Consider the following 23,755-nt stretch of genomic DNA (forward strand, 5'->3'; position numbering starts at 1 on the left):
AAATACAAGTTGAGAGCTTTGATGACCAAGTTTCAACACTGCCTAAAGGGAAAGCCTCTTTCAGAGACTAGCCTAGAGCCTTGTGAACAACCCTACACATATTGGTGCTTTTGCACCCATCACCAATACAGAAACATACCCATCCTTGCTTCTATCCTATGCCCCTTTTCAGTTGTTTGTGCACAAATAGACTCCGTTTTGCCATGTAACTGCTGCAGGTCGATTGATAAGTGAATACTCTTGTTGGTTACAGGACACACACTTTGGAACTTGTCAGCTGATGAGAGAGCAACTTTGGAAGTCATTGATGAAATCTTGAACAGTAGAGAGGACGGCCACCCAGTGGGCAATGGCTTCATTATGTGGTGCACTGAGTTTGCGTTAACCAAAATCTTTTTCCAGTTTCAAGGCACCTATTACCAGCAAACAGAAGGCCCAGCTATGGGTGCGCCATGGCTCCCAATCTAGCCAATTTATATGTGGAATACTTTGAAAAACTTGTTGTGTATCCAGACACCAATCCGTTAAAAAACCACCTACGTAAATGGCTATGTTATATAGATGACATTTTCATAGTGTGGGATAGCACAACAGAGGAGGCTAACACCTTTGTGGATTGGTATAATCTACAAAATGGTTTTCTTAAATTCATCAGAGAGATAAATGAGCAAGAAATTAATTTTCTAGACATCACCATTTTTCACCATCTGGGTTTTCTAAAAAAAAGTGAAACCGTATAGTAAAAACACTGACAAGAACGCTCTTCTACATCATATGAGTCATTGTGCAAAGCACATCAAAACCAATCTTCCCTTTGGACAATTTTTGAGGCTCAAGAGAAATAGTAGTCTCAAACAGGATTATTGTGACAGGGCTAATGTTTTAACCAATAAGTTCTTAACTAAAGGCTATCCGGCTAAATTGATAAGGCAATCATCAAAGCAAGCTTATAATAACAATCGGGAAGCACTGCTGGACAAAAATTTTAAAAAAATGAGAAGGAAACTGGCATAGTATTTGTGAATACCTTCTTCAATCTATCCTATAAAATCAAAGGGATTATAAAGAAAGCTTGGAAAAAGGTGCATAATGATAAATCTACTCCGCCTCCACAGGTTACCTTCAGGAAGAGTCAGAATATAAGAAATATACTGGTCAGAAACGACATATCGGTAAAATAGACATCCAAAATCAGAACCACTCTATGGGGTCTACCTGCGGTTAAGGGACATTTCCCATGTGGACAATGTTTGATGTGTGGCTTCACTAAAGAAACCAAACAGATACAGGTAATTGCTACACACATCTGGGAGTTGATTGAAATGACAAACTGTAACACTGAAAATGTGATTTATTTAATAACATGTCCGTGTGGTCTACAGTATATTGGCAAAATGAACAGGAAATGTTGTGCAAACATGACTGAACACCATAGCTGTATAAAGAACCAGATAATAGCAGCCCCTACGGTGAAACATTTCATGGAAATAAAACACACATATGAAGACTTTAAATGGGTAATTTTGAAAAAGATTCATGGTACCTGTAAACTGGATATTGATTGAAAATTGTCCAACTTTGAACAGAAAATGATTTGTAAATGCCAGAGCCACATTGTAGGTCTCAATGAGGGGATCGAGTGGCATCATGTCAATTTATGAACAGCATGATAATAGGTATGTTATAATACTGTGTTTTTGAGAAAATGTCATTTGTCTTTTTGTTTCTTTAACAGCATGATGTGAAAACTGTCTCATAATAACATCACGTGTGGGGTTCGAGATGGGTTGTTAATCAGGAAGGCGTGTGATGTGGCAATATACTGTAGATGACTACCATCTATCTCTGATTATAAACACCTCAGGGGTGGATATGAAGTGTACTATTTTGCAAATTATCTGTAATTGCTATATTGCTTTGCTCCGAGTACATTCAGGGTGTCAACTTTTCAACTCCATGTAACCCCTTTCTGTCATCTGATATTTTAAGTCCTGTAATGTGGGGTTTGATGTATATATACTCTGCATCTTGTACTTTTTTTTGTTGTGATATGATGGTGCCGGCGTTGCTTTTTTTGACCATTCTAAAATGGCGCTCATTTATGGTTAGTGTCGGTGTAGCATGAGTCCGTTATCTATGTTTTTGGGACTGAGGCAGGGTGTTTTAAATCAAGTCTGCGAGCGAGCACAGTATTGCGCTTTTGAATGTGAAGTTATATGTTGTGTGCTTTCGGTTCTGGCAGAGAGGTAAATAAGTTTTTGATAATTGTAAAACTCTGTGGTAGCCGGCTATTAATTCACCGCGTATGTCTGTACTACGGGGTAGCCCAGTACACAGAGCTGTGACATTAAATGCATGCTGCTTGATTTTCGAGCATTTTGGCCATACTGAGAGGGAGTAAACATTGTTTTTCCCTACGCTCTTGTTTTTCAGCCTAAACCATACAGGTGATAGTGACGGACTCGGATTAAAGAGGTCCACACCTGGACAACAGATCAATTGAATCTTTTTGAATCCTTTAGTGGATAGAAGCTTCAGAGGTACTCCAGTGTGTGTGGTGTAGCAATGGTGATGGGGTAAACATGGAGCATGCGTCAGTTTATGAAGGAAGTGGAGATTTCTAACTCTGTATGGCCTTGGTTTTGTTTCCTTGGTTGTTCTTTTCTGTCTATACAGTTATCTCTGAACATGTGGGCTATTAAGTAGCATTGTGGATTGAAAGACCTGACTTTACTAATGAAGTTTGGTGCAACCTTTTGTGGACTTTGACACACTCCCTACTAAAGTGCTATTTGGAGGTAATGTGGGTTGTTTGATATATAGGATTGGTCGAAGGTGACCTTTACCTAGTCTTCAGCACACCATTGCTAGGGGATATTATAGCTACAGAAGAGCTGTATCTCACTATAGTTGATTGTGGTGCTGTTGTTGTCCTTTATAGGTGATATCTTCATTGAATTCAGAACATTCATTTACCCTGGTTACATGGTGGTGAAAAGAATATTTTAAAGACAAGATTCCCCTGAAGAAAGTTTGTGCATTCTAAGCAAAGAAGAACTGAAACATGTCAGCATATGTGATTGGAAAATGACACTTTTAGAGTCTTTAGTTATGTATGTCAATGTCATTAGTATCTGTGAAATTGTTAGATGTGGTTATTTTCATGTAATTTAGACTTATAGGTACACAATATACCCACCATGTGGGTGAACACTTGGGTCCTATTTTTATGCACTTGTACTTTCATATCTGTGAATGAATTAAACTTTGTCAAATAGTTCAAATGAATATTGTACCAAGTCCATTATTTTAAGACCAATGGTGATAAAATGTTCTGCAACACCTGATCAATATAGATGAGAAAGATGTGGCATTAATGCATACACCTTTATCCTTTTTGTGTAGATAGAGGTGGTCTGCCCCTGACCGTGGAGTGAGGTGGTAGTAGAGGGGCTTGCTTAGCCTTTTTTGAGAGAAATAACCTATGATACGGAACATTGCAAAAAGAGAAATTCAAGTGGAGAGAATTATGGATGACGCTAAAACATTAGGCTCAGGTACTGGGAAATTAGACACTGAACTCGATAGGCCCAGATTAGGCAGAGAAAGGGGAATTATTTGACCTGGCTTCTACAAACCATACACGAAAACCACATATGTAAATATGCATTGAAACAAACTCCAAAATGCTTTGGTAATTCCTTGCTAAAAGGTGAACTCCGAGCAAACAGTTAAAGTCAACATTTTTGTTTGTGTCCAACATTTTACAAGACTGTGTTCTGTGCTATCGGTGAACAGACAATATTGGGTCTCTTGTGATTTGATTATAAATAAACAATTAAAGTTTGAGCCTGAAATGTTATTTTATAATTGGTTGACTTTGGGGTTCTGTGAATTAAGGGGGTTACAAATGTAGAGACAAAATGATATATATAGAAAACAAAGTTTAAACGTTTTTCTGATAAACACTTGTTTGAAATCATTTAATACCAAGTGCTTACTGAGTTGTGTCGTTGTTCAGTTGTAGATTTATGGTGCGAGTTTCAACCCACTCAAAACTAAAATTTGAGTCATTGATAATTATTCATAGGTTTGTTAAGAAATACGAGTGGTGCATCTCATTGAATGGTAAATATGGAAATTCAGTGGTTCTTGATTTTAAAGGAAGATTGGCGTGTTCTCAAAAGAATGCAAAGTGTAAATTAAGTAAATATTTTATATGTGTTTTTAAAACCGGAAATTATTTGAAGCCATGTGCTGAAATCATAAGGAGTGGTATAGTTAAACAAGCAGATCAAACTAGGTTGCTTGACAGAGCAGAAAAGTGGATTTGGTGACTAGCTCACATAGTGAAATATAAAAAACAGGTGGAGGGAAGATAAATATTGCAGGAAATTTATATTAATTCATTCCCGTATCTAGGATACAAATGTTATGTTATGTTAAAGGTACTTATATAGCGCATGGTCATCATTGGAATTGTTCCCCAGGCGCTCTGGCGGATCTGTAAACAGGAAGGACGGGTATGGTTAGTCTGGAGGAGGGGAGTAGGAGAGTGGGAGAAGTGATGTGCTCTTGGCAGCTTCAGCTCGGTATACACCGAGTGCTGGGCTTTGGTGCTGGTATCGGATCAGGCGAGACCTCGAGTGCTGTAGGTGATTTTTACGTGTTGTTGATGCGGTGTGGTAAAGTGTGTGCGGATTGCTGGGAGAGAGATGGTTGTGTGCCTTTGTATGGTTTATGTATGCAGAAGATTGTGGGTTGGGTTACTGGGGTCTGTGTTCTGATTCAGGTACTTTCTGATTCTGTTAGAGTTGTATCTCTGTGGGTTGGGTTGATGGTGGTTCCTCGTGGGCCGACTCGCTTTATTGGTGCAGCACTGACCCCGCTGTATCATAGTGAGTATTGTTTAGATTGATAGGTGTGTCTGAACCTTTCTTCGGGTGTGGGATTGGGTTGGTAATATCTCTATTCTCTTGGTATCTGGTGTGATACTGGTCAGTTGAGGTTTTGAATGGTTCAGGGTCGGAGTGCTGTTGATGTGGCGTTCTAGTGCTTCCGTCTTGGTAAGCCTGTGTATTCAGTCGTTCGTTTCCTCCTGTCATGACTGTCTTTCCGTTGGTTCATTGGTTTCTGTGGGGTGAACATCCTTGGGGGTGTGGTTAGTTGTAGTTTTTGCATGATGGAGCATTATGCTTCCCGCTGTGTGGTAGGTGGACAGTGTGTAATGATGAAACATTGTGGTCTCACCCACTGGATTGGGGCTTGTGATGTAGTGCTTCCTTTCCTTCTCTGTCTATTGTCCTTAGATCTGTTGGGAATGGCTATAGTTTAAGGTCATGGTCCTCTTGATGATTCGTCCTAGTGTTTCTGTCTTTGTCTTGCTATGTACACGGTCTTTGGTCGTATTGCGGCTGTCTACCGGTTAGTCGTTTAGTATGTTGTGGGATATTTTCCTGAGGGTTTTTTCCATTGATTGCTTGGTGTGGATACGGGTCTCTATCTACGTTCATAGATGTTTTAGTTGTGTGCGTGCCCCTGTGGCTGGTCTTTCTAGTTACAACGTGAAGAGCCAGATTTTGAGTAGTTTCCTGAATAGTGTGTTACGTATCTACTTTGGGAGGTTGTTCCAGGTTTTCGGGGCTTGGTGAGAGAAGGAGAACCCTCCAAGTTTTCTTTTGTTGTAGGGTTTCAGTTCCAGGCAGATGTCAATGCTTGATCTGAGCGTTCTTGTTGGTTGATGTAGACGCAGTTTGTCTCTCAGGAACTCTGCGCCTTCGTTGATGACCACTCTGTGTGTGATGCACATTGTTTTGAATTTTATTTGTTGTTTTATTGGTAGCCAATGTAGTGTTTTCAGTGCTGGTGTGGTGTGTTCTCTTCGGGGTAGTTTCAGAAGCAGTCTGGCTGCCGCGTTTTGAATGTGTTGCAGTTATTTTACAAGTCGTTCTGGCTTGCCTAAGTAAAGGCTGTTGGCGTAGTCTACTCGGGTCATGACTAGGGCGATGATGGTGGTTGTTTTGTTGGCGAAAGATAGGAATGGTAGGATCCTCTTTGCCGCTCGCAAGAGGAAGAACCTTTTCTTGAGACGGGCGTTTACTTGTGGCTCTAGCGTGAGATTATTGTCCACCATTACCCCCAGGTTTTTTACAATCGGCGAGGGTGCTGGGGTTGTCCTGAGTTACCTTGGCCAACGGATGAAGTGGTTTCTCCTTCATTTTTTGTGACGATCATTAATTCTGTTTTGCCTTGGCTGATTTTGAGACAGTTGGAGTTCATCCAGAGGAATACATCGCGGAGGCAGTTTTCTAGCATTGAGTTTATATCCAGGTTGTCTTCTATTTTGAAGATTATTTGTGTATCATCGGCTTAGTTGCAGCAGGTGAGGCCATGACTTTTGATGATTCTGATAAGTAGATACAGGTAGATGTTGAATATTAGCAGGGAGAAGGAGGATCCTGGTGGTACTCCACAAGTCAAATCTCTCCGGCTAGATTTGAAGGGTTTCATCCATACGGTTTCCGTTCTGTTTGTTAGGAAAGATTTGATGTATAGTAAGGCGTTGTCTGTTATTCCCAGTCCTTCTAACCTCATTATGAGGGTGTTGTGGTTAACTGTATCAAATGCTGCCGATAGGTCTAGGAGTATCAAGGCAGTGCTGTCACATCTCTTTCACAGGACTTCCCAGTTCAAAGGTAGGCTAAAACAAGTGGCTGCATTTTTCGATTGGTAATTTCACTAGGCCTTGCTCTGCGGTGGAATTAAAATAATTGATATTTGCACTGTAAGCGTCATTTTGTAAAATAAAAGTGCAAATTGCATGCTGGGGGCGACCAACGTTAGCACTTCAGTGTTGTTGGGTGCCCACATGCCATTTTCCACACATACATAACAGAGTTGAAAATTAGGGCAAAAACAGGTGAAATCAGCGTTGCACTTTCATTTTACTTTGTTTTATGTAAAAAAATGGAAACGCCACCTGAAAATTACACATTGTAGATGGCATTTACAATGGATACCAATAAAATCCGCCCGCTTTTAGAACTGGCTCAAAGCAGGAAAATCTCACGTAGGCATTGAACCACGTAGTATTTAAAGGCAGAGGAGGAATGCACGACAACACCGTTATTTTTACACACACACTGCAGTTTTAAATGAAGAAGGACAATATTTGATGGAAGAGTGATTCTCTGCAAAAGTGCGCAAAATCTTTGCTTACTCTCTGCTGTGCAACACGGCTGCATGGTGGGCAGAACGGATAGTCGCATGCCTGCACTTTACTTGAGTGCACACCTGGGGAGAACCTGTGTCAACCCCATCTCCAGCCACAGCAGACCCGCGGCATGTGGAAATGCCCCTGCCCTCGATGAGGGAAGGAAATGGAAAAAGCTGGCTGTATTTTCTTCCCAACAGTAGTTCAACAAGTTGGTTATTCAGTAAAGACACTTCGTTGTCGAAAAGACCAAAGCCTACCCCAGAGCGAGCACCCACTTTCCCTTTGATGTCAGTTGGGAGACACAATACCCTCACAGCTTTTGTAAGGCATGCATTAAAAAAGAAACAGCTTGCATTTGAGTTGAGATTCCCTGTATTGTTAAGAAAAAAAAACAACGTTTGCACAAACATTTCTCTTACATTTTCAAATATGTGCTTTTCAACATAAGTGTAAATGGAACCTACCCCTATTATGTGGATACAATGGGCCTTTTTCAATGGCATAATACTACTCATCTGAATAAAACAATGTATGCATCAGCTACATCAGTAGATTCAAACAGGGTAAACATGTCCAAGCTATCTTAGTTTTTCATCACATGTAGTAACAGTAATGTACCTCATTATCGAGGCCATATGAGCTTAGACCTGTATAACCATTCGATTCAGTGTCCATTTAGGTGTACAATACCTGGAGTTGAGCTGGGGTTACTTCTGTTTATCTGAGATAATGGGGACTAGGCTCTGAAGTTGGCTGTTTCAATGTGATCTCAACCTTTTTGTACATATGAACTGAAATGAATGGACTTCATCCTTGAGTCTTTTTCCTCTGTGAAGTTTCTTGTGATGGGGGAACAACAGCTAATTGGGCAGTTAAGGACTCCTTGATACACTCTCTGATAGACGTGGGGAGCATTGCTCGGGGAGGGCGTTGTAGCAGGTGCTGTGCAAGCAGTGCTGGTTGGGGACTCCTTGACACACTCTCCGATAGCTGGGGGGGAATTCCTCCTGGAGGGAGTTGGAGCAGGTCCTGTGGAAGCAGTGTTGGATGAGGACTCCTTGATACAGTCTCTGCTACATGTAGGGCAGGGTGGGGGATGCCTCCATGAGAGAGTTGGATCAGGAACTGAGGAAGCAGTGTTGGGTGAGGACTCCTTGATACACTCTCGGATAGCTGTGACGTGATTCCTCTGGGAGGAGTTGGAAGAGGTCCTGAGGAAGTAGTGTACCTGAGAGTTCATCAACGAGAGTCAGGTTCTTGGTTTAGTCACCTCGAACCTGCTCCCTATCTCCTCTTTGTCCACCTTGAATCACAGGGTTGTGCAGTTAGGTTTTTGTCCATAATGGGATTGAAGAAAATGCTACATTTGTGAATTGTTTTCTGGGACCATTTTTTCTTAAAGTGAGTGGGTCGGACTTTGGCCGATGGAAAGTTAATGCATTTTCTAATTGTTTTTGGATTGTTTCTAAATAAACATGTTGAAGCATAAAAAAATAAATAGGTTATTTCTCATGATCAATGTTTTTTCCACATTAAGTACATTAATAAGGGCTGTTTACGAGTTAATTTATTAAGTGGGGCTCCTCACACAAATTAAGTCAGTAAGTAATTTATTTTTCTATCTTAGCTTGCGCTGGAGAGTGATACAGCAAGGAATGATGCCCTTTTGCACACTTTGCACTACTATGCTCTTTAGAAAGTGTTAAGTTTCTAATTATTTTTCTTATCGGTTCATTTCATGCATTGAAACTGTGTTGGATAGCACACTGGGACTGCTAGGCACACCGAATAGTGACGACAACGTTAACATGTCCCATCATTTCTGCAAAGGTAGACTAATCTGGAATGCTCATTGTTGTCTTTAAAACAAAGTCACCATTCTAAAGGGAGATTGAAAAAACAGGCTCCGGTCTATGGAATCACAGATCTTTAACACTGTGCATACAATACATTTTATAGCACTATTTATCGTCCAAACATGACAAGGAACCCTGACATTGGCGACAGACCTGAACTTGATGCAGCATTATACCCCAGCCAAGTGTCTGGTGGAATATCTTCGAAAGGTTGATCCTGTTGCTGGGTAACTGGTAGCTATGTTCACCATGTCATGAGGCACTAGATTCCCAGTGTAAATAACCAAATCGTGACACAATGTAGGGGTAAGATGGCCCCCAGATAAGATATCCACCATGCCTACAACATGCATATGCTTTCAGTGCTCTGCACATGTTCAAGGAACTATTGGGCTATGTTATGGTAAAGTGGGGGGGGGCAAACTACCATCAAGGCGCTAGTTTATGGGGAGACAACTACTGTCCTCTGTAGATAATTCCTTGATTCTGATGCTCGAAATAGAGGTTATTTAGCAGCCTAATTCAAAGGAGTGGTTGTTTTGGCCACCAAGACTGTGCAGGGTCTCTATTCACGTTTCAATCTATTCCTGAAGATAAGACCTTTCCATATTTTACTTTGTGCGTGGTGTACTCCAGGGAGAGACAACTTGAGTCACATTTCTTGGGGTAACTTGACTTCACTTTGAACCTGTTGTTCTGGAGGATTTTTGGCATCTTTTTTCAGTATCTCCTTTTGGATTCCGTTTGATTTGTTGAAGGTTGGCCTACTTGGGGCATGCAGCCGGTGTATTTGTATTGCTTCTCTGTGGTCCTATGACTTGTGGAATTGGTAACTTTGTACTTTCTTCTTCCCCGTGTTAACTTGCGGCACAGCTTCTCCTTGATAACTGTGCAATCTGCAGATTGTGCCCTGCCACAAAGATCTACCATTCTGAAGCTCACCAACTCCAATGAAAATACGCGGATCTTTCTTTCCCTTTGCAGTACATTCCCCACAACCCTTCAAGCCCAAACATCTCCACGTCTCAGCCTTGCTGTCCTGATTCAGGGGTCTCTGAATGGTGGGGGAGTTGAGCACTGTGGTATCTGGCAGATTTTGATAAATGTGTTTTCTGGTGCTTGTTGAGATTGCCTTTCAAGCTGAATCTTTTATCGCATTTAGTGCATTGGTAAGGTCTCTCTCCTGTGTGAATTCTCTCGTGTTGGAGAAGATGCTGCTTTCGTAGGAAGCTCTTTTCACACACTGTGCATGGATATTGTCTCTCTCCCAAAAGTGGTCTCTGGTGTGTGTTTGTAGAATGTTCTGGCTTCATATGGAAAGATGTCTCACTTTCTGGCCAGGCGCGTGGCCTGATACTGATCTGTGAATCCGGTTGAGATGCGAGGAGATCTGCATTCCACAGATTGCTCCAGAAATCATTACGTTTATCAGGCACCGTTGTGTTCGAGGTCCCTTGACGTAGTTTTAAATATTGTGGATGCATGGGAGCCGTTTCACTTTCAGTAGTCTGTTCTTCCAGTTCTCGTGCTTTTCCGGACCATAGTTGACTTCTCGAATCTGTTCCTTTCTCTGCGCTCGCGAGCACTTCGAGCACTGCGTCTTCCCCTTGCAAATCTTCACCTGCTGTTGTATTCTCAGCATCTGCTACCATGTACCCAACTTTTCTTTTCCTGTTTCTGTATTTGCCAGCTGTTGGAATAAAAAAACAAAATAAAAATAGGTTTGTATCTGTAAGAGCATGTAAAGAAGTCCTACTTTTGGCAGTTGTGCGGAGTACTGTGGTGCCTGTAATCAAGTCTGTAAACCAACAGGGCAAGCTGAGAACATCATGTTCTTGATTTAGTACTCAGCCCTGATGTGGGAGTGAAAGGGTATTCCATCCTCCATCACATTCATTCATTCACAGTTTCAGTCTTTATGACACACATAATTATGTGGCTAGGTAGAGAGTAAGCGTAAGCAGTATTCCTGAAATGCAAGCGCCTAGCATCTTTTGATAATTTGGAGCATGTTCATGCACAAGGTGCCACACCCGAGACATCACCCACATTCCTCTATCCTCCTAGATATACAGTTAGGTCCTCCATACGTTGCCTCCTATTCCCTTCCATCATCACTTTCTCCACTCCTCCACACCAAAGATGTGCATTCAGGAAGAGTAGATTCTACAGCGTGCAACCTCTTATGATTGAACTGCACGTGTGGGTACCTGAGACTATGGCAGTATCTCCTGATCCATACAGGATTTCAGGTTGTTCCACTACTCCAATAGAAATCACCTTAATACTGACCTGGAAAAGAGTAAATGTCCCTGCTGCTGTTTCCTTCAGCTGCAGACCACCATGATCAGGGGTGTTTGGTGCGTGTGGCAACAGAGGATGAAACATATCCCACTAATGCTACTGATGCCACTGGGACCAACAGTTTCCCTCTTCCACTCATTCCAGAGGATAGAAGCCAAGGTGGATTGGTCTATGGATAACCAGGGACACATGCGTGGTGGGTGGAACCCCAGGGGCAGATACTTATGTGACTGGCCTGTACAGGAAAGCTAGTTGCTGAGATTGGCCGGCTGCTAGGGGTGGTGCAGAACAGGGGTGCAATGACATACTAGCCTGCAGTGAAACCCCTAGGTCAGTGGGAGACTAGCCTATATAGGAATCATCCAGCTTGAAGGAGAGTCCTACGCGCTGGATGGAAGATGTGAACACACCTAGCAGAGTCTAAATTATGTAAAACTAGATGCAGGATTGGCTTGTCGAGAGTGAAATTGTGAGGTCAGATGCAGTGGGTGACTGGTTTCTAGTGGCATTCCTGTTGCCAGATTCACAGTTAGATAGATAGGTGGAATGGGCCAAAGAGGACTACCAGGGGCAGAGGCATGACTGGCATTTGGAGAATGTCTAGAGAGCTACACAGAGAAGGGTATTATTCAGGTGCAGAAACAAAGGTGGTCTGGGTCTATTGGGTAATCTCAGTCGCCAGGTACAAAGGCAGACTGATCTATAGAACGAATTACTTTGTGACAGAGTAATGTTATGGGAAAGATGCACAGTCAGACTTGTCTATCACAGCATTTCTGAAGCGAGATGCTAAGGTAGATGGGGTAATACGGCATCCTGTGACCAGAAACCCAGGGACGAAGTCTACTGCGGCCCCCCTGGAGTCAGATGTAGAACGTAGACAAAGAGGTGGACTGACTGCCGAGAGCGTCAAAACCAGGGTTGGGTGCACACAGAAGTGGGCTTTACAGAAATCGACAGGGCTAGGTGCCTGGGTGGTTTGGACCATAAGGAACACCCCAAGACTGATCCTGCGCAGGCTATACCTAAATGATAATAATGGGCATCTGCAAAGTTGAATGGGGAGGCGTTCTGCCCTAAAGGGGAATCTCTGTGGAGATGGGGAGCTAGATGCAGAGTTCAATGATGAATGGGGTGTGATTAGGGGCAGAGGCAGACTTGCTAGTTATGGAGGCATCCATGTAATGGAAACAGAGATACAAAGGTGAAATGTACCACAGTGGAATCACAGTGGTGAGATGAGAAGCAAGCTGGCTTATTGGGATGGGGGAGGGGGTATCTGGAGGCATATGTAGAGTAAGAAATACCCAGGAACTGATGTAAAGATGGACTTATTTATAGGTGAATCTGTGGGAAATGAGGCACTGCCATAATGGACAAAAATAGCACCCATTTAACCAGATGCAGAGCTAGACTGGTCTCCAAAAGAGATACAAGAAAATAAAAATAAAAGGGCCTTTGTATATCCCTCGATTTCTTTTTGTTGACAAGTTTACTTCTTCATCTAGGCTCTCCATCTCACCTGCTGCAGATGGAATAGGAGAGCCCCAGTAATTGTGCAGAGACTTATGTACAGGGTCCCTTGTCTATAGAGGAATCCAAGAGGCAAATGACCAAGACCAGCTAGAATCCCATTTTGTCACCGAGTCATCTCCATGCCACTTCAACTGCATTCAATTACTTTGAGCTGCACAGTACCTGCAGTGCTGCTTTTGGCTCTGTAAGCGACCTTCAAACTGCTTCCTGCATACAGACACTGACTCGACCCATTACTGCTGACCGTCTTGCGCAACCCAAACCAAAGCCTCGACCTCCAACTAAGCAACCAACTCAACCACTGCTCAAACCATTGAAACACATTGTTTCGTCGTCTAATGCTGACCCCTTCACGAGCCTGCACCATCGGACCAACTCTACTTCAACTACCAGTGGGATCTCATCGACTCAAACTGTCTTGACATCGGCTTGAACACATCAAAAGAGCCAAGTAGCTTTGATCGTTGTGGTCGTGCCTTATAAGACAATAGTAAGGTACAGTTAAGAGGCCATATATATGCCTGGTCCACTTTGACGGACCATCGTGGCTTGTAAGCCCCTTGTCCATCTTATTTTTCTAAGAAATATCCTTTTTAAACAGTGACATTGGTGCAATTGTTTGCTTGAACACCCCTGCTCACGTACCCAGAGTGCCAGTCTGCATTACCTGTGTTTTAGGGGTGGGTTTATGCTAAGTGTTTTAGTTACATGATTGCATTCTTATTGCTTAATTCGAGTTTATATATTTGTAGAGAACATGGATTGGACATTCTTTTATTTTGGATTCTTTTGTACTATCGCTGTTTGGGATGCTACTAGTATCACCCCACACCCCTCAGTGCACAGCCTGCCCTCGGCCCAAATTACTACAAAAAGCAAAGGAGTTAAAAATGTTCAGGTTTGCATCTCACATAAAAGTTTGATTTGTGGCCCGTGATGTACTGGCTCCTGGTTGTCCAGGGGTAGCTCCTGCCTACCAGCTGATGCCCTATAACCATGAGCTAGTTTTAGCTCCTGCTCATGAAATCTTACTTTCAAACCAATACCCATTGGGCTGCGTCTGTGTTTACATTTATGAATGGGATCATTGTTGGTTTATTGGTACTATAGGGCCGTCAAGATGGTTTAGCCACTACTCACACCTGTACTTCTTCAGAACAGTAGTCATTTTTCACACTTGCATACTCAAATCATTTTGTTTTTGGGGCACTGGTGAGACCACCAGCTCAGGGGGACCTCTCTCCCATTTAAGTCTGTTTTATAGCACTGCTGCCTCCCTTATAGACAGTATCATAGGAGAAACACATTTCCCCATTTTTCAACTTTAGATTTTTTTTCATAGCCAGTATAGCCAGACAGGCTGGTGTCAGATGTACCTTATTTTCAAACTTTGTGTGTGCACTCCATGAGAGCCCTTTCACCATTCCAGTGGGAAAAATGGCCTACCTTTTTGTTTCAGCCTGCCTTGTTAAATCGTTTCCTTTCTTGGCGGTCAATAGCCATTTTCTTTGTGGCCTCTGGCCACTTTCTGGGCTTAGGCATGTGTGTCTGGGACTGGTTTTGGCTGCATAAAAAGTTGGAGACAGCCCCAATACATGTTCAAAATCTGAGTGATGTCATGGCTGTACCTGAGCCGGCTGTGCATGATGTGACAGTCACTCAGAGTTTGAACGTTGCACGTCCTCAGATAGTTGGGCGGGTGTCGCCAGGTAAGGGATCTGTATATAAAGTGGTGATCTGGACCCATTCAGGAAGAGGACTACTGTAAACAAGAATCTGAAGCATGGGGTGCCACAGAGTCATGCTCGAAGAGGCTGCAAACACTATTCTCCAAGTTAATTACCACAATTACCACAAGGCGAAACGCTGTTCTTTCTTCAATAGCGAAGTCCTTTCAGGGTGTTTCTCCCTCCCTGAAGTAGTTGGCACCACCTGCTCTGACTATTGCCTCCTCCAACAGTGTGGCTTTCCCACTGGAGCTCAGAAGACATGTGGGACTGTAGCTGGCTCACCTCACCTGTGAGTTGGGAGTGCTTACTGCTGAGATCTATGTGGTATATGCATTCCTTTTTGGATCCTAAGATTCTTGTCCTAAGTGTGCATGTTAGATAGCCTTTGTAGTACCAGAATGTGCCCTTTAAGTCTGGTCCAGGTTTTTCTACAGTAGGAAAGGGAAGTTAGGGAGACTTCATCCTTCTTTTCCCGGTTTGCTGACAAATTCTGGTAAACGTGGATTACGTGGATTAGTATGAGATGCCTCTCTTGACTCTTGGGACTCACATGGGAATTTTCCACAGGCCTCTCCTTCCTGTATTCACAAGCGACTATCCCGGATCCCAACCAGGGTTTCCTCCCCGAGGTAGCTTCTGGGAATCATGGTTTCCTAATTTTGGGCTTTCATGGGTGGGTTGTTTGACTTATCTTGAAGCTACCACTATACTTGAGGACCAAGGGATGGAATCTCCAAGTCCATGTGACGATGACCATAAGGTCACTTTACCACAATGTGACCGATTGCCATCGGGCAAGGGTGTGAAAGCCCTGTCTTTAAAAAAAAAGGTAATTCTGTTTCTGAAAGGGAAGCCTGCTAATCAGATCCCTCTTTCATAAAGCTTCATGCAAAAAACATGTGTCCTTGCCACACCAGTCTCCTAACACCTACAGAACCTGCTCTCCGGTGGCACAGAGCAGGTTCAAATGTCACATGTGCATTCCTCGCAGCTACTGTAACCCAGTCACTGCAAACATAGGCTGCATTTAACTTCTGTACCCCTGGTCCAAAATATAATGGTTGCCTTTACCCATTCGATAGAGAAAACATGAAGAAAAGCTATATCTAGTTATGGTATAGTGACTGATAAGAGCATATAATCACTAAAGCACCACCAATTTCATACCATACAATGGTCACCCTTGGGAGCCCAGACCAGGTTTTTGAGAGCAATGTGTATTCAAGGCAGACTGGCTTTCTGTACTGCTCCCAGTAAGAGAATAGCCAGGATGATGCCCTTCTATGATCCGAGGCAGGAAGGTAATGCCTCCCCTCAGGCAGAGGAGAACCTCTGGGAACATTGCTTTCAAAAGGACAGCCTCTCCTTAGGGGGTGGCACATCAGAGGGCATTGAAAGCTGCAGGCATGGGAAGGGGTGGATTTAGAGTGGCTAGTGAGGGAACTGAATCTGAGACAAGGGGTTGCCAGCTTGGATTTCTTTGAGGCACCCTTTCCTTCCTGTCCCGTATTTCCTTGGGAACAAGGCACTCTGGATGCCATGCAAGAAGGCAAGGGTCACATGTTACTGCAACAGGGATGGGACCCCTTATAACATGCTTCCTTATTCCCAATACTCTATGACCTTTTACCTTTATAAGAAAAGGGTCTCATATTCCTCCCTTAATTCTTTCCTAGATACAACAAAGACATATCTGGAACTTTGTTGGGAGATCAGTCTATATAAAAGTCCTCTGCCATAGAGGTGAAAACAGGTACATCCAAGGCAGAGGAGAGCTCTGTCCCCCAACCATCTCGGGCACTAGAAAAGGGAAGCGGCTGTGCAATTAGGCCTTAACTGCTGGCTGCAATGAAATCCAGCTGCTAATAGCTGAAGATGAAAGATAGCCTGTAGGTGCCAGCCATGCTCCCTGGAGTGGGGCTTAACTAGTCCCGGGAGAACCTGGATTGGGCCTTCCAGCAACCCAAAAATCACGGAGCAGCTCTGAGCCCCGATTCCTGCATTGAGCCACTTTTGAGCTACACTGACAAAGACATCCCCAGCCTATTGCAGGCTTCTTCGCAGAACGTGCTGTTGCTGTTTGGAACGCACCACGTGTTGGAACCATTCGGCCAGTACACCTACCCAATGCCGAATCACAGCCTCAATAAACTCCAAAACGTGTGGGCCAATGCTGTTGAGCCCCAAAGACAGGAATAAGGTACTGTAAAGGAGGGCATGCACGCCCGATGCACGTTCAGTGACCATAGTAACTTTTAAGCCCCCTTTTCTGAAAAGACATTACCTTTTTAACATTCACATTGAGAACATTTCTTGTCTGCACCCCCTCTGCCCCCCCTCTAATACCCAGAGCGCCTTACTATATTGGTCTGTATTATTTTCTGTGTTCTGTAGGTTTTTGCTGGTGTTTTATAGTTAGTAATTTGCATTTTTGATTATTAATTAAAGTATATATATTTTTTAATAGAGCCTTGATATGGCGCTCTTTTATTTTTGAGTCTTTGTACTATTGCTGTTTGGATGAAGCGGGATCTTCGCACCCCTCCTTAAGAGCCTTCCAGTTTTGACAAATCCTGTAAACTGGCAAAGCAGGACTTACATTCCTGAAGAGTCCAAACTCACATAGGGCTCTTGATTAGAGCTAAACATAAGATATTTAAAGCACAACTTAAGAAACTGAAGTGGACATTGACTGAGAGGGCATGAGAAGAGCTAGAGACATCAGTTGCAGACTCCAATAGCTAGCGCTGTTGGAATTTGGTGGCCAATGGTCCGAGAAGGGAACTAAAACACAGACCAGAGAATAATATTCCTCCAGAGACATGGGTGGCACATTTTGCTACATATATGCAGAAAGCAAAAGCATGCCCCCGGCACCAGTTGCTCTTTGCCCCTCCAAGGCACCCATTTCTACCCATAAGGAACACATTGGTTGCTGGGATTGTAATTGAGGCAATTAAAGCTATATAAAATAATATGAGCCCCGGGTCAAATTTTATTCTGTGTGTTTTCTACAAACTATCACTTGGCCTGTGGAGTCAGCTGCTTGGTAAACTATTTAACCTAATTGTAAGGCTTGGAGGGTATCCTGCCTCCTGGGGAAAGGTCATTATTTTACCTATTAATAAAAAAGACGTTAGATTGTGCCCCTCAAGTTACCACCCCATTTCTCTAATAGATTCTTCCTTTAAAGGCTTTGGGAATGCCATTTTGAAGACACGTATCCAATGGATTGTTGCCAATAACATCTTGGCACCCGTGCAGTTCGGGAATGAAAGGAGCTGGCGTCCAACAGCTGCCACTTAATCTGCACCCAACAGTGGCCAAATCACTCTATAAAGGGTTCCATGTCATTTCAACATGGATGTTTTTTCACAGGGGTTTGTTACTGCAAATTTTTTATTCGAAAAAAACCATTGAATTTTGTACAAATTATTTTTGGAGGGGTTCCCCCAATCCCTTTCAGTTTATATCTATTACCAAAAACCCACATCCCATGTATCAAATTTTTTTTACCCCCCCAAAAAAATGTGATGGTTTTTTTCGATAAAAAATTCATGCTAAAAAACCCCCGTCCCGCAATGAAAGGACGTTGCACCCTATAAAGCAGGAGCCAGTTTACTTAGCATTCATGGACCTGTCCACAGCGTTTGACTCTGGTAATCGAGCAAAGCTGTGGGTAATTTGAAATGATCTAGTAGTCCTTGAACACTTATTACAAGTTCTGATCTTGCTTCATGCCAAAAATTCAGCAACCATATGTTTTAGGCAGGATGGAAGAGTCACGAAAGCCTTTCAAGTAAGGAGTGGTGATTGACGGGGTGTGTATTAGCTCCAATACTTTTCAATTTCAACTAAGTCTATGCAAGACTGTATGTGAGTGTGGGGCTGATATTGCTAGTGCAGGTGGCATTTCTATACCCATACTGTCTTACGTTGATGATAGTGTATTAATTGCCAGAATATCAATCTCCTTACAGAAACTATTTGATATTTACACAGCATATATGACAAAACTGTGTTTAATGGTTAATGTATGTACATTGGCAACCTTGTGCTTTTCACTGAAAAGAGCCATCCGTGGAAGAATTTTTAAAACTGGGAATCCGCTTATACCAGGTGTGGAGAAGTTTGATTACTTAAGTATGAACTTATCCCAAACTCTATGCCCTTGCCTACATGTGATCAAGCAGTCTACTAGGATGAGGCAAGCAACATGGAGATTTTCAAATTTGCAGCCAATTTTCACCCTCATGCAGTAGACTGCCTTCTCTGTGTCTATGAAGTTAAGGCCGGTTGGCTTACCCTCTATAGTGCAGGCATTTGGAGAGTGCTGAGGACCAGTTCTATAAGCATCTGCTTAATCTTCTTTTGTCCTCACACAATTACTGTTGCCACAGTTAGCAGGGTGTACCACTGTGATGAATCTAGCAAAGTTGTCACTGATTCTCTGGAGGGAAGCTTCTTTTGCGTGGCCATGGAAAGGCCAAAGCTACCTGACTCAGACCCTGCAGTGGCTATCTGCAGGAGTATCATGCAGGGGCAGATAAACTCCAGAGAGACAGACAACCACTGGATCCAAATACTCTTGCAGTCACAATTTCTAATGACAGTCATGTGCCCCTGCAACATACCTATATGGCTTTTTGTGATGTACTTAAAGAATTCCCAGGTTTTCTCAGCCAACCACCTTATTTACCCTCCACCCCCTTTTTTAGTACTGTGACAAGGAAGAAAGATAGAGGAATGAAGATGACTAGAAGCAGGAACCAATGCAGTGTTCTAGTGTTTGGAAAATGTTAAGCAATGCCTGGAAGTTTAAAGCTTGCACAGCTGACCTGAATGAGAGAGAGAGAGGCAGAGACTGAAACTGATGGTAACTTGTTCTGCCACCGGTCGGAACACTGAAGCCAGACAGACAGTAAAAAGCAGCACAGAGGCTCACACGAATGGCGTGCAAGGAGACTGATCCAAAGCTCATCGCTTGATGGCCTTAAGCAGCTGAAGCCACATGGAGCAAAGCGAGGGCTAATGGGACGCACACCGGGTCAGCTAAGGCACCAAGAACACCAAAGCCGAGTAAGCACAGAGAAAGCGAATGGGTTACCAGAGAGCTTGAAGGGGAATGCTGTGCAGCACTAACAGCGCGAGAGAGTCAAAGTGATATCATTAAAGAAACTGATATGGATGCAAGTAATATTAAAATAGGGTCGGCGACCCAATATTTCAGAAGTGGAATTATTGTAAATGTGAACTTTGCTGGAAAAGGGTTGTTGACCCAATATTGGAAAAGCGTTATTACGTGGTTGAAAGACGGGTGATTGGAGAACGGAAAAGCCCTGGCAGGTTAGTGAACCAGGCAAACAATGTGTAAGGGACTTGCATATATACAGGAAGATAAAGCGAAACAGTAGTGTGACATCCTAGTAAACTAGGACTGGAAAGAGAGGTGACCTTGAATTTGTGAAACAGTAGTGCCACATCCTGGCCGAAAGTGTAAACCAGGAGTGGAAAAAGAATAAACTTGAATTTGTGAAACAGTAAAGTGACATCCTGGTAGGAGAGTAAACTAGGAGTGAGAAGGGAAGTGAACCTGAAATTGTAAAATATTGACAAACAGATATAAAAGGGAAGAATTGGCCCACGTTTAAGGATCAGTGAGAAAGTCGCAATTACCCTGGCTGAGTACACCAGGGAGAAAAAGAGGCTAATAGAAATACAAAGTGTGATAAATTTAAGAGAATTGTGTATTTAAATAAAGCTCAAGGAAAGACCCATCCCCCTTGGAAGCTCAAGGGAACACTCGCCCCCTTGAACAAACCTGAACTGTGATAAAGTGATAAAGTGACTTTTAAACTACTAGAGGAAATCTAGGGGAAGGCAGATGCCTTTCCTGGTGGAACTTTATTCTTTTCAGCACCTCAAAACTTTATATTTTGGAACTCTGAGAGAAAAGCTATAAGAGTGTAGCTTACAGAAATCCCCTTGTACACACTAGATTGAGTTTAGAGTGTAAGGGTCAGTTTAGGGTTTTTGGACACAGGACAGAGGGCACTCTTTTCTTTAACATCCTGACATACATGATCCTTAGTTTTGTTGAGGCAGGGGAAACCCCACTTACGATTAGGGATAGATGGACATTTCCCCAACCCTCTTATTTATTTAATAAATAAAAGTCTATAGCAAGCACCCCACATGCCACTGTGTCTAAGTCACTCTTGATCCCTTACACACATAACTGATTCATTCCATTTGGCACCCCGTACAACTGATTTTCAATACTATACTAAACGCAAACACTGCAATTAGTGAGGCAATTATCAGAGATATTTGGGCAAGTAAACGAGCTAGCCGTGTGCCACGGGTAATGTACATAAAACGTTTATTTTCAGCTTTATTATATTTCTCTTCTTTAGACCAGCTGGTAGAGCTTGACAACGATATTATACTTACCTTAAAGAAACATATTTTAGCAAAATTAGAAACTGGCTGGGACACTCAAGAGCGTATTTAACGCATGGATAGGTACCGTGAAATAATTATCCTAACTCCTGGGAAACCCTATCTTACATGGTAAACATTCTTGAGGCACTGGTCATTAATTAAAAAATATATTTTACTGCCTCCATTAAACGTTGTAATAGCATTACGATCGCCCCATCTACTTACTGATTATCAGATTGTTAACGGATTTGCTCACTTTGTCCAGCCTCCCAAGAAACCCAACACATTTCTTATTCTTTTGCACTAAATATAGGTCAATAAGACTAAGAATGTTGACTTTTAGTGGGGGGGGATCTCGTGATTGTACTTAGGCTCTTTTACAGCTTCTATCTCAAGCCTCATCTTTGAGAAGGAAGCCCGTGACATTGAAGACAACAATTCTATTGCACTGTTGTATAGAATGATGTTACATTTTAAACAAATGATTTTATATTTCCAGATTGCATGTGGATTTTAAAACGGTTATTCACAGTATGTATTTTAGTAGGGAAAGTCCACATTTCTCTTTGTTTAATTTGTATGAATGCCGCAGTCCTTAAAGTGGGCCGGGGCCTGCCGGGGTCTCCAAAAAGTGGGCTTGAGCCGGGGCCCTGCCGGGGCCCCCCATCCCACACAACATTGGCGGGATGCATTATCCCGCCGCGGCCGCAGCCGCGACGGGAGATGCGCCCGCCAGTTTAATTTCAGGCGAGCTGACAGAAGTGCCAGCCAGGCACAGTGTCGCTGAGGCTGGCTGGCACTTCTGTCAGTCACTGTAACTTCCCTGATGACCCCTCATCTGAGGGGTCATCAGGGAAGTTACAGTTCCTTTGTTTGCCCTCGCCAGGTCACTGACCCTCCGCGAACCTGTGGGCTCCATGATCTAATATGCAGATTAGATCACGGAGCCCGCGGGTTCGCAGAGGGTGAAAGGCGCCAAGGGCTCAGTGATCTATCTGCTCTGAGCAGAGATCACAGAGCCCGAGGCGCCTTTCTCCATCGACAAAGCTTTATAAAAGATGCCTTGAATTGTATACGTTTCAAGCCATCTTTTATAAACGTAGAAATATTTCTATGTTTATAAAAGACCGCTTGAAACATGCACAATTCAAGGCATCTTTTATAAAGCTTTATCGATGGACAAAGCCACCTCGTGTTTTGTCCGTCCTCAACGCTTTATAAAAGATGCCTTGAATTGTGCATGTTTCAAGCGGTCTTTTATAAACATAGAAATATGTTATAAATCTCTATGCTTATAAAAGGTGGCTTGAAAAGTGCACAAACCATAGTAAGGTTAACACACAAGTGTGCGTAAATTACTATGGTTTGTGCACTTTTCAAGCCACCTTTTTATAAGCATAGAAAAACGTAACATTGGTATGTTTATAAGGCTTGAAAGTTACACAAACCATAGTAGTACGCATACAAATATATAAATGCTCACATACATTTATATATTTGTTTGCGCACCTTACAATGATTTGTGCACGTTTTAGGCCACGCCCACAATGGAAGCCACGCCCCCAAACGAGGGCCCCCCCCTCAATTTCTTACCCCACTTAAAGCACTGGAATGCCGTAATGAGCTATACACATGCTTGTATCTTCTCTGCCGCAAACCTTCATGACGTATTTTGTCAAAATGAAGTTAATTGATGTTGATGGTATACCCTACCCTTAGGCCGAGTTACCACAAAAGGCGAATGAGGTGTATCTCTTGACTGTGCCTCTTTCACGCCTATGATTAGAATCACGGTTGGTTTGTAGTAGAGTGAAGGCTGAGTAGAGAAGATTTAGCCACTACTCATCCCTGACCTCCTGGGGCACTGTAGTCATTTTGTCACACACAATTCCTGGATTTTTGGGGCAATCCCTGTATTTTTATACATTTTAGGGTGATAAATCAATGCATGTCCCCCTTTCCGTACCATTAAATATGGATACTATTGTTCATGATTGTAGCTTTCTGTTTCCATTGTTTTTTGGTTTGAACTGGGTCCTTTCAAGATCCAGTTCTGCATGTGCTGTATTTTGAAAATACTAATGTCATTTTTAAAGTTTTGAATGTTTAATCACTAGTGGACAGAATGTTACTTCCATGTACCTGTCTGTCTCCTCTGCCTTTAGGAGCTAGTTGGGTCTCTAGTTTAGACCTTGCACTGTCACTGAATACATTTTTGCCTACCTCATAATTCTTATTACAAATGTGGTTACTAAATGCTATACATATCAAGTCAAGTCAAAAATACCTTTATTCACTGTCAGTCTTTAGGGAAAATATAAATATAAAACAATTCATATTACATTGTGATAAGACATTTTAAACTTTAAAACAGAATTCTATTTATTTATGAAACCATTTAAAAAAGCGAAGCTCTCTTTGTGCAATGGTAATGTATTTCATACGACCTTCATCGTCTCATGTATGCAGCAAGATGGATGGGATGCTAATAATACATTTTTAAAATATTCAACCATAAATGGTGAACATTATTTCGCCCAGAATGCTCCTCAGTGTGATACGGGTGATGTGCAAAGCGGGTTCACTAGGGTTAAATAACAATGTAAGACTTGTCTATCCGATAAGTCCATTTCCAGAAGCTTTTATCATCTTAGCCCTGTAAAGCCATG

The 23,755-nt window shown here is 42.6% G+C and overlaps 1 protein-coding gene across 2 annotated transcripts in view; it reads right to left on the reverse strand.

Moving 5' to 3' along the window:
• Positions 1–1,336: 1,336 nt before the first annotated feature.
• The window catches only part of LOC138521152 (zinc finger protein 398-like), a 405,528-nt gene continuing 383,109 nt past the window's right edge, over positions 1,337–23,755 (reverse strand). For both annotated transcript variants that reach the window (XM_069633731.1, XM_069633730.1), the window contains one exon: positions 1,337–10,762. In XM_069633731.1, coding sequence (XP_069489832.1) covers positions 10,098–10,762 — 665 coding nt within the window. In that variant the 3' untranslated portion in view covers positions 1,337–10,097. The remainder of the gene's footprint in view (positions 10,763–23,755) is intronic.

Source organism: Ambystoma mexicanum, chromosome 13, assembly GCF_040938575.1.
Source record: "Ambystoma mexicanum isolate Mex_15411 chromosome 13, UKY_AmexF1_1, whole genome shotgun sequence".
Lineage (NCBI taxonomy): Eukaryota > Metazoa > Chordata > Amphibia > Caudata > Ambystomatidae > Ambystoma > Ambystoma mexicanum.